Source organism: Salvelinus alpinus, chromosome 12, assembly GCF_045679555.1.
Source record: "Salvelinus alpinus chromosome 12, SLU_Salpinus.1, whole genome shotgun sequence".
Lineage (NCBI taxonomy): Eukaryota > Metazoa > Chordata > Actinopteri > Salmoniformes > Salmonidae > Salvelinus > Salvelinus alpinus.
Genome location: NC_092097.1, coordinates 21,764,772 through 21,782,988, shown reverse-complemented (window position 1 = coordinate 21,782,988; position 18,217 = coordinate 21,764,772). Strand labels below are relative to the sequence as shown.

Here is an 18,217-nt window from a genome sequence, read left to right as displayed (position 1 = left end):
CCTCCCATGTAGCCTACTATGGTTGATCTGTAACTCAGTAAAATCTTTGAAATTGTTGTGTGTTTGAGTTTATATTTTTGTTCAGTATATAATAAATCTATACTTCAATGTTTTAAAATGAGTTATGGCATGTTATGGAGGACAGAGCATGTTTTCTGTTTGACAAATCATTTTAGTATATAACCCAGTAACAAATGGTTTTGGTCAACCTTAATGGCCTTATGGATGTGTCTGGTTTTGACTGATAAATGAGGCTCCTAAAATGTCTGACTGTGTAATTATAATAATCAAATTATAATATTGCAACAGTATTATGTTTTCAATTCATTTAATAAATGTTTTACCATCCTTGCAGACAACAGATAAATTGTAACAAAAATATTTTTCAGACACCAAAAAAGTGTGGCTTGTGTAAACTGTGCAAAGTTTGTTCAGAATCAGAATAAAGACAGTTTGTGTGACTGTAGAGGAATTACTTGTTAACCAACGTGGTAAGTGGAGGCATCAAGTAACGGTCCATAAAAACATCACACTGGATGAGGTCAGAGAGGATTTATGAATCTCCCTTTATGACCTTTTAAAATCCACCATCACTACTCATTAAACCGTGAGAAATACTTTTCTCCCATGTGCAGCTTAGCCAATCCCAGGCCAACAAGGCTGAGCTGAGTTGAAAGTCAACCCTTTAAAAGGAAGAAGGGTGATGAATGGAGAGCAGAGAATGAGGTGAGACAACCTTCCAAACACACCAACAACAGCAAGACTAAAGGCTCAAAGCAAACCTGTCAAAATACAAGATGAAAACCATTCTCTCCATTGCTCTTGTGCTCCTGGCTCTCTATCTGGTCTCTGAAGCCCATGCAGTCCAAGTACAAGTGCAGGTAAGGGCTCCTCCTACAGCAAGGTTTACCTTACTAGAATGCATTATAATATGAAGACTATAGACTGCAGTAATATCAGATTCAAACTCATACTCAATTGGACAAAAATTGTAAACTAATGAAAATATTTTTTGTTAACCCTCACAATGTAGCTAACATACAAAATTCAGAGTGGATTTTTTAAACCAAGTGCATACTTGGTGCAAGCTATCATTACAACTCTATGGGCATCCCAATATGACTTACTGATGTGGTGCTCTCTCTAACCGTGTCTCTCTCCTCTCTTCTCTTCTCTCTAGGAGGGCGACTTTGTTTTCTCACTGGAATCAGTAAAGAAGCTCCAAGAACTGACAGAGAGCAGCAGTGTAAACGGGAAGCAGAATCCTCATCTCGCCAGCACCAGCTTTGCTTCCGTCTGTGCTAACCCCTCCCTGCCACAGGAGTTCATGCCCCTGTGCATGCAGAGAGGGGCCAGCATGTCTCTCTCAAGACTAGGTAAGAAAAGGCCACACAATAGAATAATATCCACTATAGTCCAACTTGGTGGAACAGACCAGATTGTGATAAGACCGTTATAATTTGCTGATGGCGAGTCATTGATCAGAATCTCTTTTATGCTAGTTGGTCTCTGCAATATGTGGTTGTAGTTTGAAGTGATTGAGTGATTTTGAAACATGTTTTTAACACTGACCTTTCTCTTCTTTCTTCCAGCTACTGTGCCTATAGACGTCTGTGAGATCTGTGCCTTTGTTGCCTGCACAGGCTGTTAGGCAAGATATCGACCTGACTGCCAGCAGAAGACAAGCCACCCACATTATCATTCTGCATATTGTGACAACAATGTGGATTTCATGTATTCAAATTGCCATCCTCAGACATGATTGGCCCAAAAGATAACTGGACCAAAAATGTAAAAAATATATTAAATGATGGAGGCTCATTTTCTAGAAAATGTTACTTTGGAGCATATTCAGCACTTATTTGTCTACGTATTTTATTTTCCTTTTATCACTTGACTTTTATTTTGGAAATGTTGATTTGTTATAGTTCTATCTTACCAGTCTTTGTACTTATTTAATGTAGAGATGTATTTTTGTTTTGGGGGTTTTGCATTCTTTTGTATGTTTATAAATGCCTCATGTTTAATAAAAAGAAATTGAAGAACATGTCATTTTGTTTCAGTGAGTGATCTACCAACTGCATCAGAAAACCTTGAATAGAACATACCTGATAAACTGGCACAACACAAAGAATAATACTTTATTCACTTTTGGTTGAAACTTGAAATTTCTGTCTTTCCCCAACACATACACAAACACACGCACACACACATAAAAACACACGCACACGCACACACACATTGAGAGGTTAATAGTTAATCTTAAGGCTAACTGCTGCCCCAGAGCACAACTTACATCCCACAATGTATTCTATTGTCACTGTGCTTTTGCTTCACTACCTAGACATTGATTCACTACCTAGACATTGATTAATTGGTATATATTGTAGATTCATAGACAGTAGTAGATTGCACAACAGTAATAAATAACAGCAACCCTTTGGCCAGTACCTGTAGATCTTCCAATCCTATAACTCTCACTGTTGCCAGTGCTGGGAATTGAACCGGCAACCTTCCAGATTCTGCTCTGTATTTTGAACCTGTAGGGTGGGAAGCTTATTGCCCCATCTTTCCCATGGTCACCACACTCCAAAAAGCAAGTTCTGAAGGCTCTAGTTTTGTCTAATCTTGATTAATCTTGTCTAATCTTGATAATCTCCACCAGGCACAGCCAGAAGAGGACTGGCCACCCCTCATACCCTGGTTCCTCTCTAGGTTTATTCCTAGGTTCTGGCCTTTCTAGGGAGTTTTTCCTAGCCACCGTGCTTCTACACCTGCATTGCTTACTGTTTTGGGGTTTAGGCTGGGTTTCTGTACAGCACTTTGTGACATCAGCTGATGTAAGAAGGGCTTTATAAATACATTTGATTGATTATTGTCCAGTCGTGTGGTCCAGTGCTGCAAGGAAAGACCCCTAGTTAAGCTGCAGCTGGCCCAGAACAGAGCGGCACGTTTTGCTCTTCATTGTAATCAGAGGGTTGATATAAATACTATGCATTCAAGTCTCTCTTGGCCAACAGTTGAGGAGAGACTGACTGCATCACTTCTTCTGTTGGAAATCCCAAATTGTTTGCATAGTCAATTTACACACAGCTCTGACACAAACACACTTCCCCCACCAGACATACCACAAGGGGTCTTTTCACAGTACCCAAATCCAGAATAAATTCTGAGCCCTTTTTGCATAGAACTTCCTTCTATCTCATATTGCTCAAATAAACATCAAACCTGGTTTAAATAAAACAGATAAAGCAACACCTCACGGCACAATGCCTCTCCCCTATTTGACCTAGATAGTTTGTGTGTATGCATTGATATGTAGGCTACGTGTGCCTTTAAAAAAAATTATGTAGTTCTGTCCTTGAGCTGTTCTTGTCTATTGATGTTCTATATTATGGCATGTTTCATGTTTTGTGTGGACTGCAGGAAGAGTAGCTGCTGCTTTTGCAACAGCTAATAGGGATCCTAATAAAATACCAAATACCAAACACACCTGTCTCAAAAAATCTACATATTATAGTATTTAATTTAGAATCCCAAGTGCCCGTCCCTAAAGTAGTTGATGCTCGCAATGTTATTTGTTTTTTAGATGTGTAGTTAAGTATTATTATTGGCATTAAAGAAAAATAATGATACAGTTTACAAGCACAAAGAGACTCACTAGCAACCTTCAGTGTTTTTAGGCCATTCTACCATTTTTACTCTCAGAGCCAGACTGTATGTGCTAGAAAATTGAAAGTATGTATTCTGCCACCTTCTCTTTGTAATGCTGACTGACAAGCAAAGAGACAACTGTTACAATATCCTTTGTGTCACTAGTGGGTCAAAAAATAATCAACATGTAGCCAAATAACTAAATTCAATCAAATGTACATTTCAGTATTATAAGTATTGGACTTTTAAGTTAATGATATGTACCCATTGATTATTGAAGAATATAAGTTATAAATGCCTCATGAGCTTAGTTCAACTGTCGTACGGCCAAAATATAAGTTTCTTTTACACCATTGTTTGAAAACAATTTAATTGTAAACACTGTATAGCCTCAAAGCATGGTTAAACTATAATTTTGATGTAATGTCTGGTTTGTCCTTGCATCCATATCTCTGTCTATGAATTTGACTGTGGTTACATTTCCCCAGCCCAACCCTCAGCTGTTTACCTAAAACAGTGTCAGGTTCCCACTTTGTTGTTGTTTGAACTGCATACTGCCCCATTAATTAAGCAGAATCTCTTTTTCCCATGGTCAAAGACAATGGTACCTCTAGTACTATCAGGTATATTCATCATAGGTAGATGCTTCCAGTTCCCAGCCAAAGGAAGTGTATGCACGTCATGGGTAGATTGTAAATGAAGTCACAGCAAATACATTGTTCTGGCAGATTTGATTGAATTACAGCCTCAGCCTCCTTGTTGCGGATTGCAAATGCCACAAATATTAGACAGACCTATCCAAACAATGTTGACAAAGTCACTATCATACCTAAAATGCAAACAACCACTATACAATTGGACAGATAGCCTGTTGCTTTGTTATCAGGGTTTAATGATAAATGACTGTGGGTGAGATGGGAGAAATTAGATTTATAGGATGTTTAATTGGCACTAAGGATGTCAATATGGAACAACATGTCAACAATAAAACCATTCAAACAACATAGTGACAGGGGCATCTACAGAGGTTGAAAAAGAAAAAAAAGAGGATCCTGTGGCATAACCCGTTTGTGTTTTGTTATCAGGTACCCAGGGTAAAGAGGGCTCCAGCCCCGCGTTAATAAGTGACTTAATAATCTGTCCAGCGATGGGTTTATAAAGGGCAGAGCAGAGGCACACCTCAATTCAAGCTGTAGGTTCCTCTCTCTGCATCTCAAGGCTCTCTGAGACATCCGGCTAAGCTGAAAATGAAACCACTGAGTGTTTGTCTCGTGTTGACCTCTTGCATCCTCTGGGGCTCACTGAGTGTGGAGATTAGGGTGAGTGTATCTCTTCTTTATGTCCATGGTCAGAAATGTTTAGAGTTGTGTGACTAGTGCTGTAACTCTTTGTTGTCTTTGACATGGGATAAGGACATTCTTCTGGAGGTGTATAGGGTTTGTTACTTGATTAACAATATCTGTAAGTGTCTGGAGTTCAGAGATACTGGTTCACACGTGTGAAGATAAGTTAGTGGAACTAGAGAAATAGATCACTTTCAACAACACACTGATAAAGAAATAGATCACTTTCAACAACACATTGACAAAGAAATAGATCACTTTCAACAACACATTGACAAAGAAATAGATCACTTTCAACAACACACTGATAATGAAATACAGTAGAACCCTTTCAACAACACACTGATACAGAAATACAGTAGAACCCTTTCAACAACACACTGATAAAGAAATACAGTAGAACCCTTTCAACAACACACTGATAAAGAAATACAGTAGAACCCTTTCAACAACACACTGATAAAGAAATACAGTAGAACCCTTTCAACAACACACTGATAATGAAATACAGTAGAACCCTTTCAACAACACACTGATAATGAAATACAGTAGAACCCTTTCAACAACACACTGATAAAGAAATACAGTAGAACCCTTTCAACAACACACTGATAATGAAATACAGTAGAACCCTTTCAACAACACAGTGATAAAGAAATACAGTAGAACCCTTTCAACAACACACTGATAATGAAATACAGTAGAACCCTTTCAACAACACACTGATAAAGAAATACAGTAGAACCCTTTCAACAACACACTGATAAGGAAATACAGTAGAACCCTTTCAACAATACACTGATAAAGAAATACAGTAGAACCCTTTCAACAACACACTGATAATGAAATACAGTAGAACCCTTTCAACAACACACTGATAAAGAAATACAGTAGAACCCTTTCAACAACACACTGACAGAGTTCATGGTGCACTTTGACTAAGAGCTTAACTTCATGATAGACCATTAAAGAGATGTGGGGCCATTGTCAAGTTTATTTTTTTTATTTTTTTATTTTTTTTAACCTTTATTTAACCAGGTAGGCAAATTGAGAACACGTTCTCATTTACAATTGCGACCTGGCCAAGATAAAGCAAAGCAGTTCGACACATACAACAACACATAGTTACACATGGAGTAAAACAAACATATAGTCAATGATACAGTGAAAAAAAATAAGTCTATATACAATGTGAGCAAGTGAGGTGAGATAAGGGAGGTGAAGGCAAACAAATATATGTATAAATAAATAAAAATATAAAAAGGCCATGGTGGCGAAGTAAATACAACACAGCAAGTAAAATAAAAACTAAAAACACTGGAATGGTTGGTTTGCAGTGGAAGAAAGCGCAAAGTAGAGACAGAAATAATGGGGTGCAAAGGAGCAAAATAAATAAATAAATACAGTAGGTAAAGAGGTAGTTGTTTGGGCTAAATTATAGATGGGCTATGTACAGGTGCAGTAATCTATGAGCTGCTCTGACAGCTGGTGCTTAAAGCTAGTGAGGGAGATAAGTGTTTCCAGTTTCAGAGATTTTTGTAGTTCGTTCCAGTCATTGGCAGCAGAGAACTGGAAGGAGAGGCGGCCAAAGGAAGAATTGGTTTTGGGGGTGACCAGAGAGATAAACCTGCTGGAGCGCGTGCTACAGGTAGGTGTTGCTATGGTGACCAGCGAGCTGAGATAAGGGGGGACTTTACCTAGCAGGGTCTTGTAGATGACCTGGAACCAGTGGGTTTGGCGACGAGTATGAAGCGAGGGCCAGCCAACGAGAGTGTACAGGTCGCAGTGGTGGGTAGTATATGGGGCTTTGGTGACAAAACGGATGGCACTGTGATAGACTGCATCCAATTTATTGAGTAGGGTTTTGGAGGCTATTTTGTAAATTACATCACCGAAGTCGAGGATTGGTAGGATGGTCAGTTTTACAAGGGTATGTTTGGCAGCAAGAGTGAAGGATGCTTTGTTGCGGAATAGGAAGCCAATTCTAGATTTAACTTTGGATTGGAGATGTTTGATGTGAGTCTGGAAGGAGAGTTTACAGTCTAACCAGACACCTAGGTATTTGTAGTTGTCCACATATTCTAAGTCAGAGCCGTCCAGAGTAGTGATGTTGGACAGGCGGGCATGTGCAGGCAGCGATCGGTTGAAGAGCATGCATTTAGTTTTACTTGTATTTAAGAGCAATTGGAGGCCACGGAAGGAGAGTTGTATGGCATTGAAGCTCGCCTGGAGGGTTGTTAACACAGTGTCAAAAGAAGGGCCAGAAGTATACAGAATAGTGTCGTCTGCGTAGAGGTGGATCAGAGAATCACCAGCAGCAAGAGCGACATCATTGATGTATACAGAGAAGAGAGTCGGTCCAAGAATTGAACCCTGTGGCACCCCCATGGAGACTGCCAGAGGCCCGGACAACAGACCCTCCGATTTGACACACTGAACTCGATCAGAGAAGTAGTTGGTGAACCAGGCGAGGCAATCATTAGAGAAACCAAGGCTGTCGAGTCTGCCGATGAGGATGTGGTGATTGACAGAGTCAAAAGCCTTGGCCAGGTCAATGAATACGGCTGCACAGTATTGTTTCCTATCGATGGCGGTTAAGATATCGTTTATGACCTTGAGCGTGGCTGAGGTGCACCCATGACCAGCTCTGAAACCAGATTGCATAGCGGAGAAGGTATGGTGGGATTCGAAATGGTCGGTAATCTGTTTGTTGACTTGGCTTTCGAAGACCTTAGAAAGGCAGGGTAGGATAGATATAGGTCTGTAGCTGTTAGGGTCAAGAGTGTCCCCCCCTTTGAAGAGGGGGATAACCGCAGCTGCTTTCCAATCTTTGGGAATCTCAGACGACACGAAAGAGAGGTTGAAAAGGCTAGTAATAGGGGTGGCAACAATTTCAGCAGATAGTTTTAGAAAGAAAGGGTCCAGATTATCTAGCCCGGCTGATTTGTAAGGGTCCAGATTTTGCAGCTCTTTTAGAACATCAGCTGACTGTATTTGGGAGAAAGAGAAATGGGGAAGGCTTGGGCGAGTAGCAGAGGGGAGGGCAGTGCTGTTGTCCGGGGTAGGGGTAGCCAGGTGGAAAGCATGGCCAGCCGTAGAAAAATGCTTATTGAAATTCTCAATTATAGTGGATTTGTCGGTGGTGACAGTGTTTCCTATCTTCAGAGCAGTTGGAAGCTGGGAGGAGGTGTTCTTATTCTCCATGGACTTTACAGTGTCCCAGAACTTTTTTGAATTTGTGTTGCAGGAAGCAAATTTCTGCTTGAAAAAGCTAGCCTTGGCTTTTCTAACTGCCTGTGTATACTGGTTTCTAGCTTCCCTGAAAAGTTGCATATCACGGGGGCTGTTCGATGCTAATGCAGAACGCCATAGGATGTTTTTCTGTTGGTTAAGGGCAGTCAGGTCAGGAGAGAACCAAGGGCTATATCTGTTCCTGGTTCTAAATTTCTTGAATGGGGCATGCTTATTCAAGATGGTGAGGAAGGCATTTTTAAAAAATGTCCAGGCATCCTCTACTGACGGGATGAGATCAATATCCTTCCAGGATACCTCGGCCAGGTCGATTAGAAAGGCCTGCTCGCTGAAGTGTTTCAGGGAGCGTTTGACAGTGATGAGTGGAGGTCGTTTGACCGCTGACCCATTACGGATGCAGGCAATGAGGCAGTGATCGCTGATATCTTGGTTGAAAACAGCAGAGGTGTATTTGGAGGGCAAGTTTGTTAGGATGATATCTATGAGGGTACCCGTGTTTACGGAATTGGGGTGGTACCTGGTAGGTTCATTGATAATTTGTGTGAGATTGAGGGCATCAAGCTTAGATTGTAGGGTGGCTGGGGTGTTAAGCATGTTAAAATTTAGGTTGCCTAGCAGCACGAGCTCTGAAGATAGATGGGGGGCAATCAGTTCACATATAGTGTCCAGAGCACAGCTGGGGGCAGAGGGTGGTCTATAGCAGGCGGCAACGGTGAGAGACTTGTTTTTAGAGAGGTGGATTTTTAAAAGTAGAAGTTCAAATTGTTTGGGAACAGACCTGGATAGTAAAACAGAACTCTGCAGGCAATCTTTGCAATAGATTGCAACACCGCCCCCTTTGGCCGTTCTATCTTGTCTGAAAATCTTGTAGTTGGGGATGAAAATGTCAGAATTTTTGGTGGTCTTTCTAAGCCAGGATTCAGACACGGCTAAAACATCCGGGTTGGCAGAGTGTGCTAAAGCAGTGAACAAAACAAACTTAGGGAGGAGGCTTCTAATGTTAACATGCATGAAGCCAAGGCTATTACGGTTACAGAAGTCATCAAAAGAGAGCGCCTGGGGAATAGGAGTGGAGCTAGGTACTGCAGGGCCTGGATTCACCTCTACATCACCAGAGGAACAGAGGAGGAGTAGGATAAGGGTACGGCTAAAAGCTATGAGAATTGGTCATCTAGAACTTCTAGAGCAGAGAGTAAAAGGACGTTTCTGGGGGCGATAAAATAGCTTAAAGGAATAATGTACAGACAAAGGTATGGTAGGATGTGAATACAGTGGAGGTAAACCTAGGTATTGAGTGATGATGAGAGAGATATTGTCTCTAGAAACATCATTGAAACCAGGTGATGTCATCGCATATGTGGGTGGTGGAACTGTGAGGTTGGATATGGTATAGTGAGCAGGGCTAGAGGCTCTACAGTGAAATAAGCCAATAAACACTAACCAGAACAGCAATGGACAAGGCATATTTACATTAAGGAGAGGCATGCTTAATCGAGTGATCAATAAGGGTCCAGTGAGTAGAGGTTGGTTGGGGTCACGGCGATCCAGACAGCTGGCCGGGTAGATGGCTATCGGTAGCAAGATAGCATAGTATGGAAGTCTATTTGTAGATACCTTGTGCGTTTCCGTCGGTAGGTTAGTGGGGTTCCGTGTGGTAGAGGGGATCAATCCAAATTGGCAAAATAGATATAGTGACCCAAGAAAAAAAAAAATAATAATAATAATAATAATAATTGTCCGATATACTTATTCAGATAGCAGCCGATAAGACAGCTAACGGTTAGCGGGCCCCAGATGAGCGTTCAGGTAACGTCGGGACGGAGGTGCCAGTTGGATAACTCCCTCGGGCAGATAACGTCGGCAGTCAGTCGTGAAGGCCCGGTGGGGCTCCGTATCTGCAGCAACAACAAAACAACAAAAAAAAAACGGGTCCGGATAGGTGACTGTAGCCCAGGAATGGCTGATGGAACTCCTCAGCTGGCTAGCTCCGGAATGATTTGAGTTTGCTCCGGGATCGACGTAAGCCAATAGTCACACGGTTTGCAGCTAGCTAGCTGCAAATGTCCAGAGCCTGCGGCTGAAATCCGGGGAAACTGAGAGAAAAAAAGTCCCGGAATGCTCCGGTCCGAGTCGCGTTGCACAAAAGTGCCGGTAGATTATCGAGCTAAAGGAATAGCTGATGACCACAAAACGTGGGCAGCTGAAACACCAACGCTAGCCAGCAGACCGGCTAATTTCTGGGCAGCTACAGATTAGCTTCTGGCTAGCTATCGGATAGCTTCTGGTTAGCTTTCTGGCTAGCTTCTGAATTAGCCCCTGGCTAGCTTCCACGGTGGATTTTCAGATTTGAGGTAAATAATACTTTTTTGTAATTGGTGAAGCGGGTTGCAGGAGAGCTTTTGCAGGAAAGCTTTTGTAGTTGAGTTCTTGGATAATAAAATATATAAAAGATATGCGAGGAAAGGTGTAAATATATATATATACAGGACACGACAATACGAAACAGAAATGACGTCTGAACTGCTAAGCCATCTTGGAATTCCAAGTGAAAGGAGTGCATCAACATTTGACACTGTTCTCTATTTTTTACAACTTTTATTTAACCAGGCAAGTCAATCAAGAACAAATTATAATTTACAATGACTGCCAGCCTATGACTGACTGTCCTTTAATTGTATAGAGCATTAAAAAGCTAGCTTCTTTTTGTTTGGTTTTAATTATCATATAGCAATTCATTCTGTTGGGGTTTATTCATTCTTGTTTGGAATCCACACACTGTCATACTTCTTTTGAACTCATTCACAAGGTTATTAACTGGCTTATCTGTTTAATAATCTATTACGCTATGAGAATCACCTCTGTAAACCTGTCACCTTTAATAGTGGAACAACACATTAGGTTGTCTAATAATGACAACCTACAGTGAAAAATCAAGGGTTATTTAAGGGTAAACGAGAGAATTCACCATCTCATCCATGTGTTTCACTGTGTCCAGGATGGAGAAAGGAGCTATCCCCTAGAGGCTGTGAAAGCGTTGAAGGAGCTGATCGACACAGATGCCATGGTTAACCCGCGGTTGATCAACACCAACATGGTCTCTGTCTGTAACAACCGTGTCTTGCCACAGGCCTTCTATCCAGTGTGCCAGGGCAAAGAGGCAGCAATGGTCTTCTCCAGGCTAGGTAAGGCTGTACCATAAACAAACAGTGGGTGGACTGAAATATTGTAATTCAATATCGGTATATGACTTATTGCCCCTATCCACCTTATCTGTTGTAACAATTCATAAACTGCACATTTTAGCATTCAAACACAAGACTGTTTAGATCCTGCGGACTTGAATATGTTCCGGTCAGCTTCAGAGAACAACATCGACCTATACGCTGACTCTGTGAGTGTGTTCATAAAGAAGTGCATTGGAGATGTTGTACCCACTGTGACTGTTAAAACCTACCCTAACCAGAAACTGTGGATGGATGGCGGCATTTGCGCAAAACTGAAAGCGCAATCCATCACATTTAACCATGGAAAGAGGTCTGGGAATATGACTGAATATAAACAGTGTAGTTATTCCCTCCGCAAGGCAATCAAACAAGCAAAATGCCAGTACAGGGACAAGGTGGAGTCGCAATTCAACAGCTCAGACATGAGACGTTTGTGGCAGGGTCTACAGGAAATCACGGACCACAAAAAGAAAACCAGCCACGTCACGAACACCGACGTCACACTTCCAGACAAACTAAACACCTTCTTTGCCTGCTTGGTGGATAATACAGTGCCACCGTCGCGGCCCGCTAATAAGGACTGCACTCCCCCTCTCCTTCTCTGTGGCTGATGTGAGTAAAACATTTAAACGTGTTTAACCCTCGCAAGGCTGCTGGCCCAGACAGCATCCCTAGCCGTGTCCTCTGAGCATGCGCAGACCAACTGGCTGGTGTGTTTACGGACATATTCAATCGCTCCCTATTCCAGTCTGTTGTCCCCACATGCTTCAAGATGGCGACCATTGTTCCTGTGCCCAAGAAGGCAAAGATAACTGAACTAAATGACTACCACGCCGTAGCACTCACTTCTGTCATTATGAAGTGCTTTGAGAGACTTGTCAAGGATCAAATCACCTTCACCTTACCGGCCACCCTAGACCCAGTTTGCATACCGCCCCAACAGGTCCACAGACGACGCAATCGCCATCACACGGTACACTGCCCTATCCCATCTGGACAAAAGGAAAACCTATGTCAGAATGCTGTTCATTGACTACAGCTCAGCATTCAACACCATAGTACCCTCCAAGATCATCATCAAGCTGGAGGCCCTGGGTCTCAACACCACCCTGTGCAATTAGGTCCTGGACTTTCTGACAGGCTGCGCCCTGGTGGTGAAGGTAGGAAACAACATCTCCACTTCGCTGACCCTCAACACTGGGGCCCCACAAGGGTGTGTGCTCAGCCCCCTCCTGTACTCCCTGTTCATCCACGACTGCGTGGCCCTGCACGACTCCAACTCAATCATCAAGTTTGCAGACGACACAACAGTAGTGGGCTTGATAACCAACAACGACGAGACAGCCTACAGGGAGGAGGTGAGGGCACTCGGAGTGTGGTGTCAGGAAAACAGCCTCTCACTCAACGTCAACAAAACAAAGGAGGTGATCGTGGACTTCAGGAAACAGCAGAGAGAGCACCCCCCTATCCACATCGAAGGGACAGCAGTAGAGAAGGTGGAAAGTTTTAAGTTGCTCAGCATTACTCAAATTACACAGACGCTCTTATTCGGAGACATTCATCTTCAGATAGCTAGGTGAGACAACAACACATCACAATCGTAGCAAGTACATTTTCCCTCACCAAAGTAATCAGCAATGTCAGTGCTATTAGAAAAAGACAAGTGCATTCATTTTTTATTGTTGCAGTTTATCCCATTTTTCTCCCCAATTTCGTGATATCCAATTGCAAACTTGTCTCATCACTGCAACTCCCCAATGAGCTCAGGAGAGGCGAAGGTTGAGTCATGTGTCCTCAGAAACATGACCCGCCAAACTGCGCTTCTTAATAACACCCACCCACTTAACATGGAAGCCAGCCGCACCAATGTGTCGGAGGAAACACAGTTCAACTGATGACCGAGGTCAGCTTGCAGGTGCCCCGTCTGTCACAAGAAGTCACTAGAGAGCAATGAGCCAAGTAAAGCCCCCCCGACCAAACCCTCCCATAACCTGGACGAAGCTGGGCCAATTGTGCTCTGCCCTATGGGACTCCTGGTCACGGCCGGTTGTGACACAGCCTGGGATTGAACTCCGGTCTGTAGTGACGCCTCAAGCACAACGATGCAGTGCCTTAGACCGCTGCGCCACTCGGGAGGCCCCATTTCATTTTATTTTTTTATTTTTTTAAATTTTCATGGCGGGGGCACCATGGGATTCATTTGAGACACTCTTTAAAGAAGTAGTAGTAATTCATTATTTTACAACTTGTTAGATGGTTGCTCACCCTGAAAGTAGTCTATGGGCCAGGAGAAACTGTAATCCAGGATTCAGTTTTCTTTAAACAGTCATTACAAACTTCAGCTAACCTTAGCCACTACAAGCTAACAATCAATGTAGGTGAAATCAACTCCATATTTGGTTTGATGTTCCTTCAATGTAATTTGGCCATAAAAAAAAACATGTCCACATGTCCCCATCAATTCCATAGAGTTTTAGCTAGCGGTGGCTAAAGTTAGCTGAAGCTTGTAATAGCTGTTTAAAGGAATCTGAACCATGGATTACAGTTTTTCCTGGCCCATAGTCTACTTTCAGGGTCATCTAACATCAAGTTGTAAAATAGTGAACTACTCCTGAGAACCCAAATATCTGAGTGGACAATGACCCCATTATGAACATAAACTTTACTTCTTATGGCTGCAATCCCGTTAACGGGATGATATGACAACAGCCAATGAAAGTGCAGGGCGCCAAATTCAAAACAACAGAAATCTCATAATTAAAATTCCTCAGACATACATGTGTCTTATACCATTTTAAATGTAATCTTGTTGTTAATCCCACCAAAGTATCCGATTTCAAAGATGCTTTTCAGCGAAAGCACCACAAACGATTATGTTAGGTCACCACCAAGCCACAGAATAAGTACAGCCATTTTTCCAGCCAAAGATAGCAGTCACAAAAAGCACAAATAGAGATAAAATGAATCACTAACCTTTGATGATCTTCATCAGATGACACTCATAGGACTTCATGTTACACAATACATGTATGTTTTGTTTGATAAAGTTCATATTTATATAAAAAAATCTGAGTTTACATTGGCGTGTTACGTTCACTAGTTCCAAAAACATCCAGTGATTTTGCATAGCCACATCTATTCAACAGAAATACTCATCGTAAATGTAGATGATAATACAAGTTATACACATGGAATTATAGATGTAACCGCTGGAATCCTTCGTCCAGGTTATGGGAGGGTTTGGTCGGGGGGGCTGGAATCCTTAATGCAACCGCTGTGTCAGATTTTTTTTTAACTACGGAAAAAGCAAACCATGCAATAATCTGAGGCGGCGCTCAGAACTATAGTCAAATTAGCCGCCATGTTGGAGTCAACAGAAACCAGAAATTACATGATAAATATTCCCTTACCTTTGATGATCTTCATCAGAATGCACTCCCAGGAATCCCAGGTCCACAATAAATGCTTGATTTGTTCGATAATGTCCGTTATTTATGTCCAATTAGCTACTTTGGTTAGCGCGTTTGGTAAACAATTCCAAAGTCACGAAGCGCTTTCACTAAAACGTGACGAAATGTCCAAAAGTTCCGTAACAGTCAGTAGAAACATGTCAAACGATGTATTGAATCAATCTTTAGAATGTTGTTAACATAAATCTTGAATAACGTTCCAACCGGAGAATTACATTGACTTCAGATGAGCGATGGAACGGAGTTACCTCTCATGTGAACGCGCATGGTCAAAGAATGGTCACCTCATGGCAGTGGTGACTAATTCTCCTCTCATTCGGCCCCCCTTCACAGTAGAGTCATCAGACAAAGTTCTACAGACTGTTGACATCTAGTGGAAGCCGTAGGAAGTGCAAACAAATCCATATCTCGCTGTAATTTCAATGGGATCTTGGTTGAAAATCCACCAGCCTCAGAATTCCCACTTCCTGTTTGGATTTTTTCTCAGGTTTTTGCCTGCCATACGAGTTATGTTATACTCACAGACATAATACAAACAGTTTTAGAAACGTCAGAGTGTTTTCTATCCAATACTAATAATAATATGCATATATTAGCAACTATGACTGAGGAGCAGGCCATTTACTCTGGGCACCTCTGTGCACCTTTCATCCAAGCTACTCAATACTGCCCCTGCAGCCATAAGAAGTTAAAGACCCCACAACCTCCTTATGGGGCCTGTTCTGAACTGAATTTATGTTGTGTACTCAGGGAAGGGTGTATGCAGATTGAAAGGCATTTGAAGTCAATGATAATGGAAACCTAATCCATCCTCAAGGGATTGACTCTGAAGGGTTCAGCATACATTTGTAGTCATTAGCACATTGAGTGGTTTCAGTGAAACACTGATTAATATCTGCCTTGTTATCAGCTGACATGACCTCTAACCACCAATAGCGGCAGCCAAAGTGCTCTGTAACCTGACAGGATTTACTGAGTTTTAGAGACAATACAACCATCCCATATCATTCATCCTTTTTATACGATCAACAACATGATCCCCCACAACTACTTGAGCAAAGCTGTGAGATCCGAGATCCAGATCACAGATGTGACAGTATTGACATATTTCCTATTTTATTCCACATGAGCACACATGGAAAACCCAGGAAAGCGATTCTCGGAGACTGAGGCACGCGTTCTCATAGCACTTGTTGTTAGCTCTACCAGAGAGCTGGACCACATACGCAGGCTGAAGCAGTAGACGGCTTGCTACAACAAGCAGGAGATGTTGGCCTGGACACAGCCAGTCCTGCTGCCTGAAGAGAATGATTCCTGCGTATAATATATCCTTTTACTTCCACTTAACGACATGATTTATTTGTGTTGCTCACGAGTGATTCTACTCACAAGAGCCCAATTAAAACAGAACAAACAGCATTTGAGTGCAATAAAGTGTGCAAGACAAAGAGCACTCCCATGCCTCTCTATTGCTCTGCAAGCCCTTTAACGAGGCTGATTAACTTCCTCCCGTTGTCAATATTAGCATTGTATCTGACACTACAGCAGCCAGAGGCATATATTAACCTTCTGTGTTTGATGTCTCTCTCCAGTGGATGCCATCACGTCTCCAGATCTGTGTGAGATCTGTGCCCACCCCGCCTGCTTTGGGTGTCTACCGTAAGACTGCCACCATCTGTTACACAATCCTCTGAAGCTTTCCTATCTACACCACACATCTTCACCTTCTTCAGATCTGCATCGCATATGAAGCCAGGGCATGAATAAGCCTATCCTATCCATGTGTCAGGGGCCATTGATCGACAAATTGCATACAGTTGAGGAATGTTATGTATTTGATGTTGTTTGAGCTGTACGGCCAAAATCAAGTTATTTATAATTCAGCAAAAGGCTTTAAATGAAGAGTAATGTCCAGATGTTCATGACATTTCCATGGATTACCATGGAATATGTGATAAATTCACTGTAGAAACTGTGAATCATACATTTCTATTGCTAATCAAATTGTGTCTAATCTGTTGTCCCATTTTTTCCACCAGACTGAATGTGTTTATACTCTGCAACATTTACTGTAAAGGGACCGATTCTGTAAATATTTCGAAATATATCTACTTTATTGACACTGTTCATTTGTTTCAATATGGATTGAAAGTGAAACAGCTAAAATAATTCATACACTATATATACAAGAGTATGTGGATATCTCTTCAAATTAGTGGATTCGGCTATTTCAGCCACACCCGTTGCTGACAGGTGTATAAATGAGATGTTCAAGGAGCAGGTGTCCACATTTACAATTTTATACATTTAATTTTAGCAAAATATTGTTAAACCAGCAGAGGGCAGACCTTACCATGTAAATATCACCTTACATTAAGTAATTTAGCACAGTGGTTCTCAAACCTCTCCTCAGGAACCCCCAGCCATTCCATGCATTTGAACTATTTCAGAGGTGGCACACCTGATTCTTGTCAACTAATCATCAAGCCCTTGACTACGTGAATCAGGTGAGCTAGCTCAGGGCTACAACAAAGCTCTGAAACATCTGGATGTCCCCAATTTGAGAACCACTGATTTAGAAGAAAACTCTTATGCAGAGTGACTCATGGTCATGAGTGCATGCATTTTTCACAATGGTCCCCAGTGGGAATCAAACCCACAACCCTGGCATTGCAAGCGCTATGCTCCACCAACCGAGCCACACGAGACCACCTAGCACCAGGTTAGGTTACACTTTGTATTTGGATAGTCCATCTGTAGATGCTCTACACCTGGTGATACTATCAACAAACTATATTTTGATAAGCAACTGCTTGCTAAGGTTACAGTTAGGGTTAGGTTGAGAATAAAGGTTAAGGTTGGGGTTAGGGCTAGGCTATGGGTTACGTTCAGGTTTAGGATTTTTTATATATTTTTATTTTATTTCACCTTTATTTAACCAGGTAGGCTAGTTGAGAACAAGTTCTCATTTGCAACTGCGACCTGGCCAAGATAAAGCATAGCAATTCGACACATACAACAACACAGAGGTACACATGGAATAAACAAAACATACAGTCAATAATACAGTAGAAAAATAAGTCTATGTACAATGTGAGCAAATGAGGTGAGATAAGGGAGGTAAAGGCAAAAAAGGCCATGGTGGCGAAGTAAATACAATATAGCAAGTAAACACTGGAATGGTAGATTTGCAGTGGAAGAATGTGCAAGTAGACATACTGGGGTGCAAAGGAGCAAGATAAATAAATAAATAAATACAGTATGGGGATGAGGT

General features: G+C 41.8%; 2 protein-coding genes across 2 annotated transcripts; both read left to right on the top strand.

The window, feature by feature from the left end:
• The first annotated feature begins 721 nt into the window (after positions 1-721).
• LOC139535227 (guanylin-like) lies at positions 722-2,047 on the top strand. The gene is made up of 3 exons (XM_071334566.1): positions 722-881; positions 1,181-1,376; positions 1,593-2,047. Exons 1-3 carry the CDS (start codon positions 798-800, stop codon positions 1,649-1,651), a joined length of 339 nt encoding a protein of 112 aa, XP_071190667.1. The 5' UTR covers positions 722-797; the 3' UTR covers positions 1,652-2,047.
• Positions 2,048-4,838: 2,791 nt separating this feature from the next.
• On the top strand, positions 4,839-16,947 carry LOC139535686 (guanylin-like). The gene is made up of 3 exons (XM_071335375.1): positions 4,839-4,973; positions 11,245-11,431; positions 16,536-16,947. Exons 1-3 carry the CDS (start codon positions 4,902-4,904, stop codon positions 16,604-16,606), a joined length of 330 nt encoding a protein of 109 aa, XP_071191476.1. The 5' UTR covers positions 4,839-4,901; the 3' UTR covers positions 16,607-16,947.
• Positions 16,948-18,217: the final 1,270 nt, after the last annotated feature.

Bases quoted from the DNA above. Each gene is read 5' to 3' on its own strand.
- LOC139535227 (XM_071334566.1), top strand. From the start codon at position 798: ATGAAAACCATTCTCTCCATTGCTCTTGTGCTCCTGGCTCTCTATCTG. The intron at 882-1,180 runs GTAAGGGCTCCT...TCTTCTCTCTAG, and splicing joins CAGTCCAAGTACAAGTGCAG to GAGGGCGACTTTGTTTTCTC. The intron at 1,377-1,592 runs GTAAGAAAAGGC...TCTTTCTTCCAG, and splicing joins CATGTCTCTCTCAAGACTAG to CTACTGTGCCTATAGACGTC.
- LOC139535686 (XM_071335375.1), top strand. From the start codon at position 4,902: ATGAAACCACTGAGTGTTTGTCTCGTGTTGACCTCTTGCATCCTCTGG. The intron at 4,974-11,244 runs GTGAGTGTATCT...CACTGTGTCCAG, and splicing joins CACTGAGTGTGGAGATTAGG to GATGGAGAAAGGAGCTATCC. The intron at 11,432-16,535 runs GTAAGGCTGTAC...GTCTCTCTCCAG, and splicing joins AATGGTCTTCTCCAGGCTAG to TGGATGCCATCACGTCTCCA.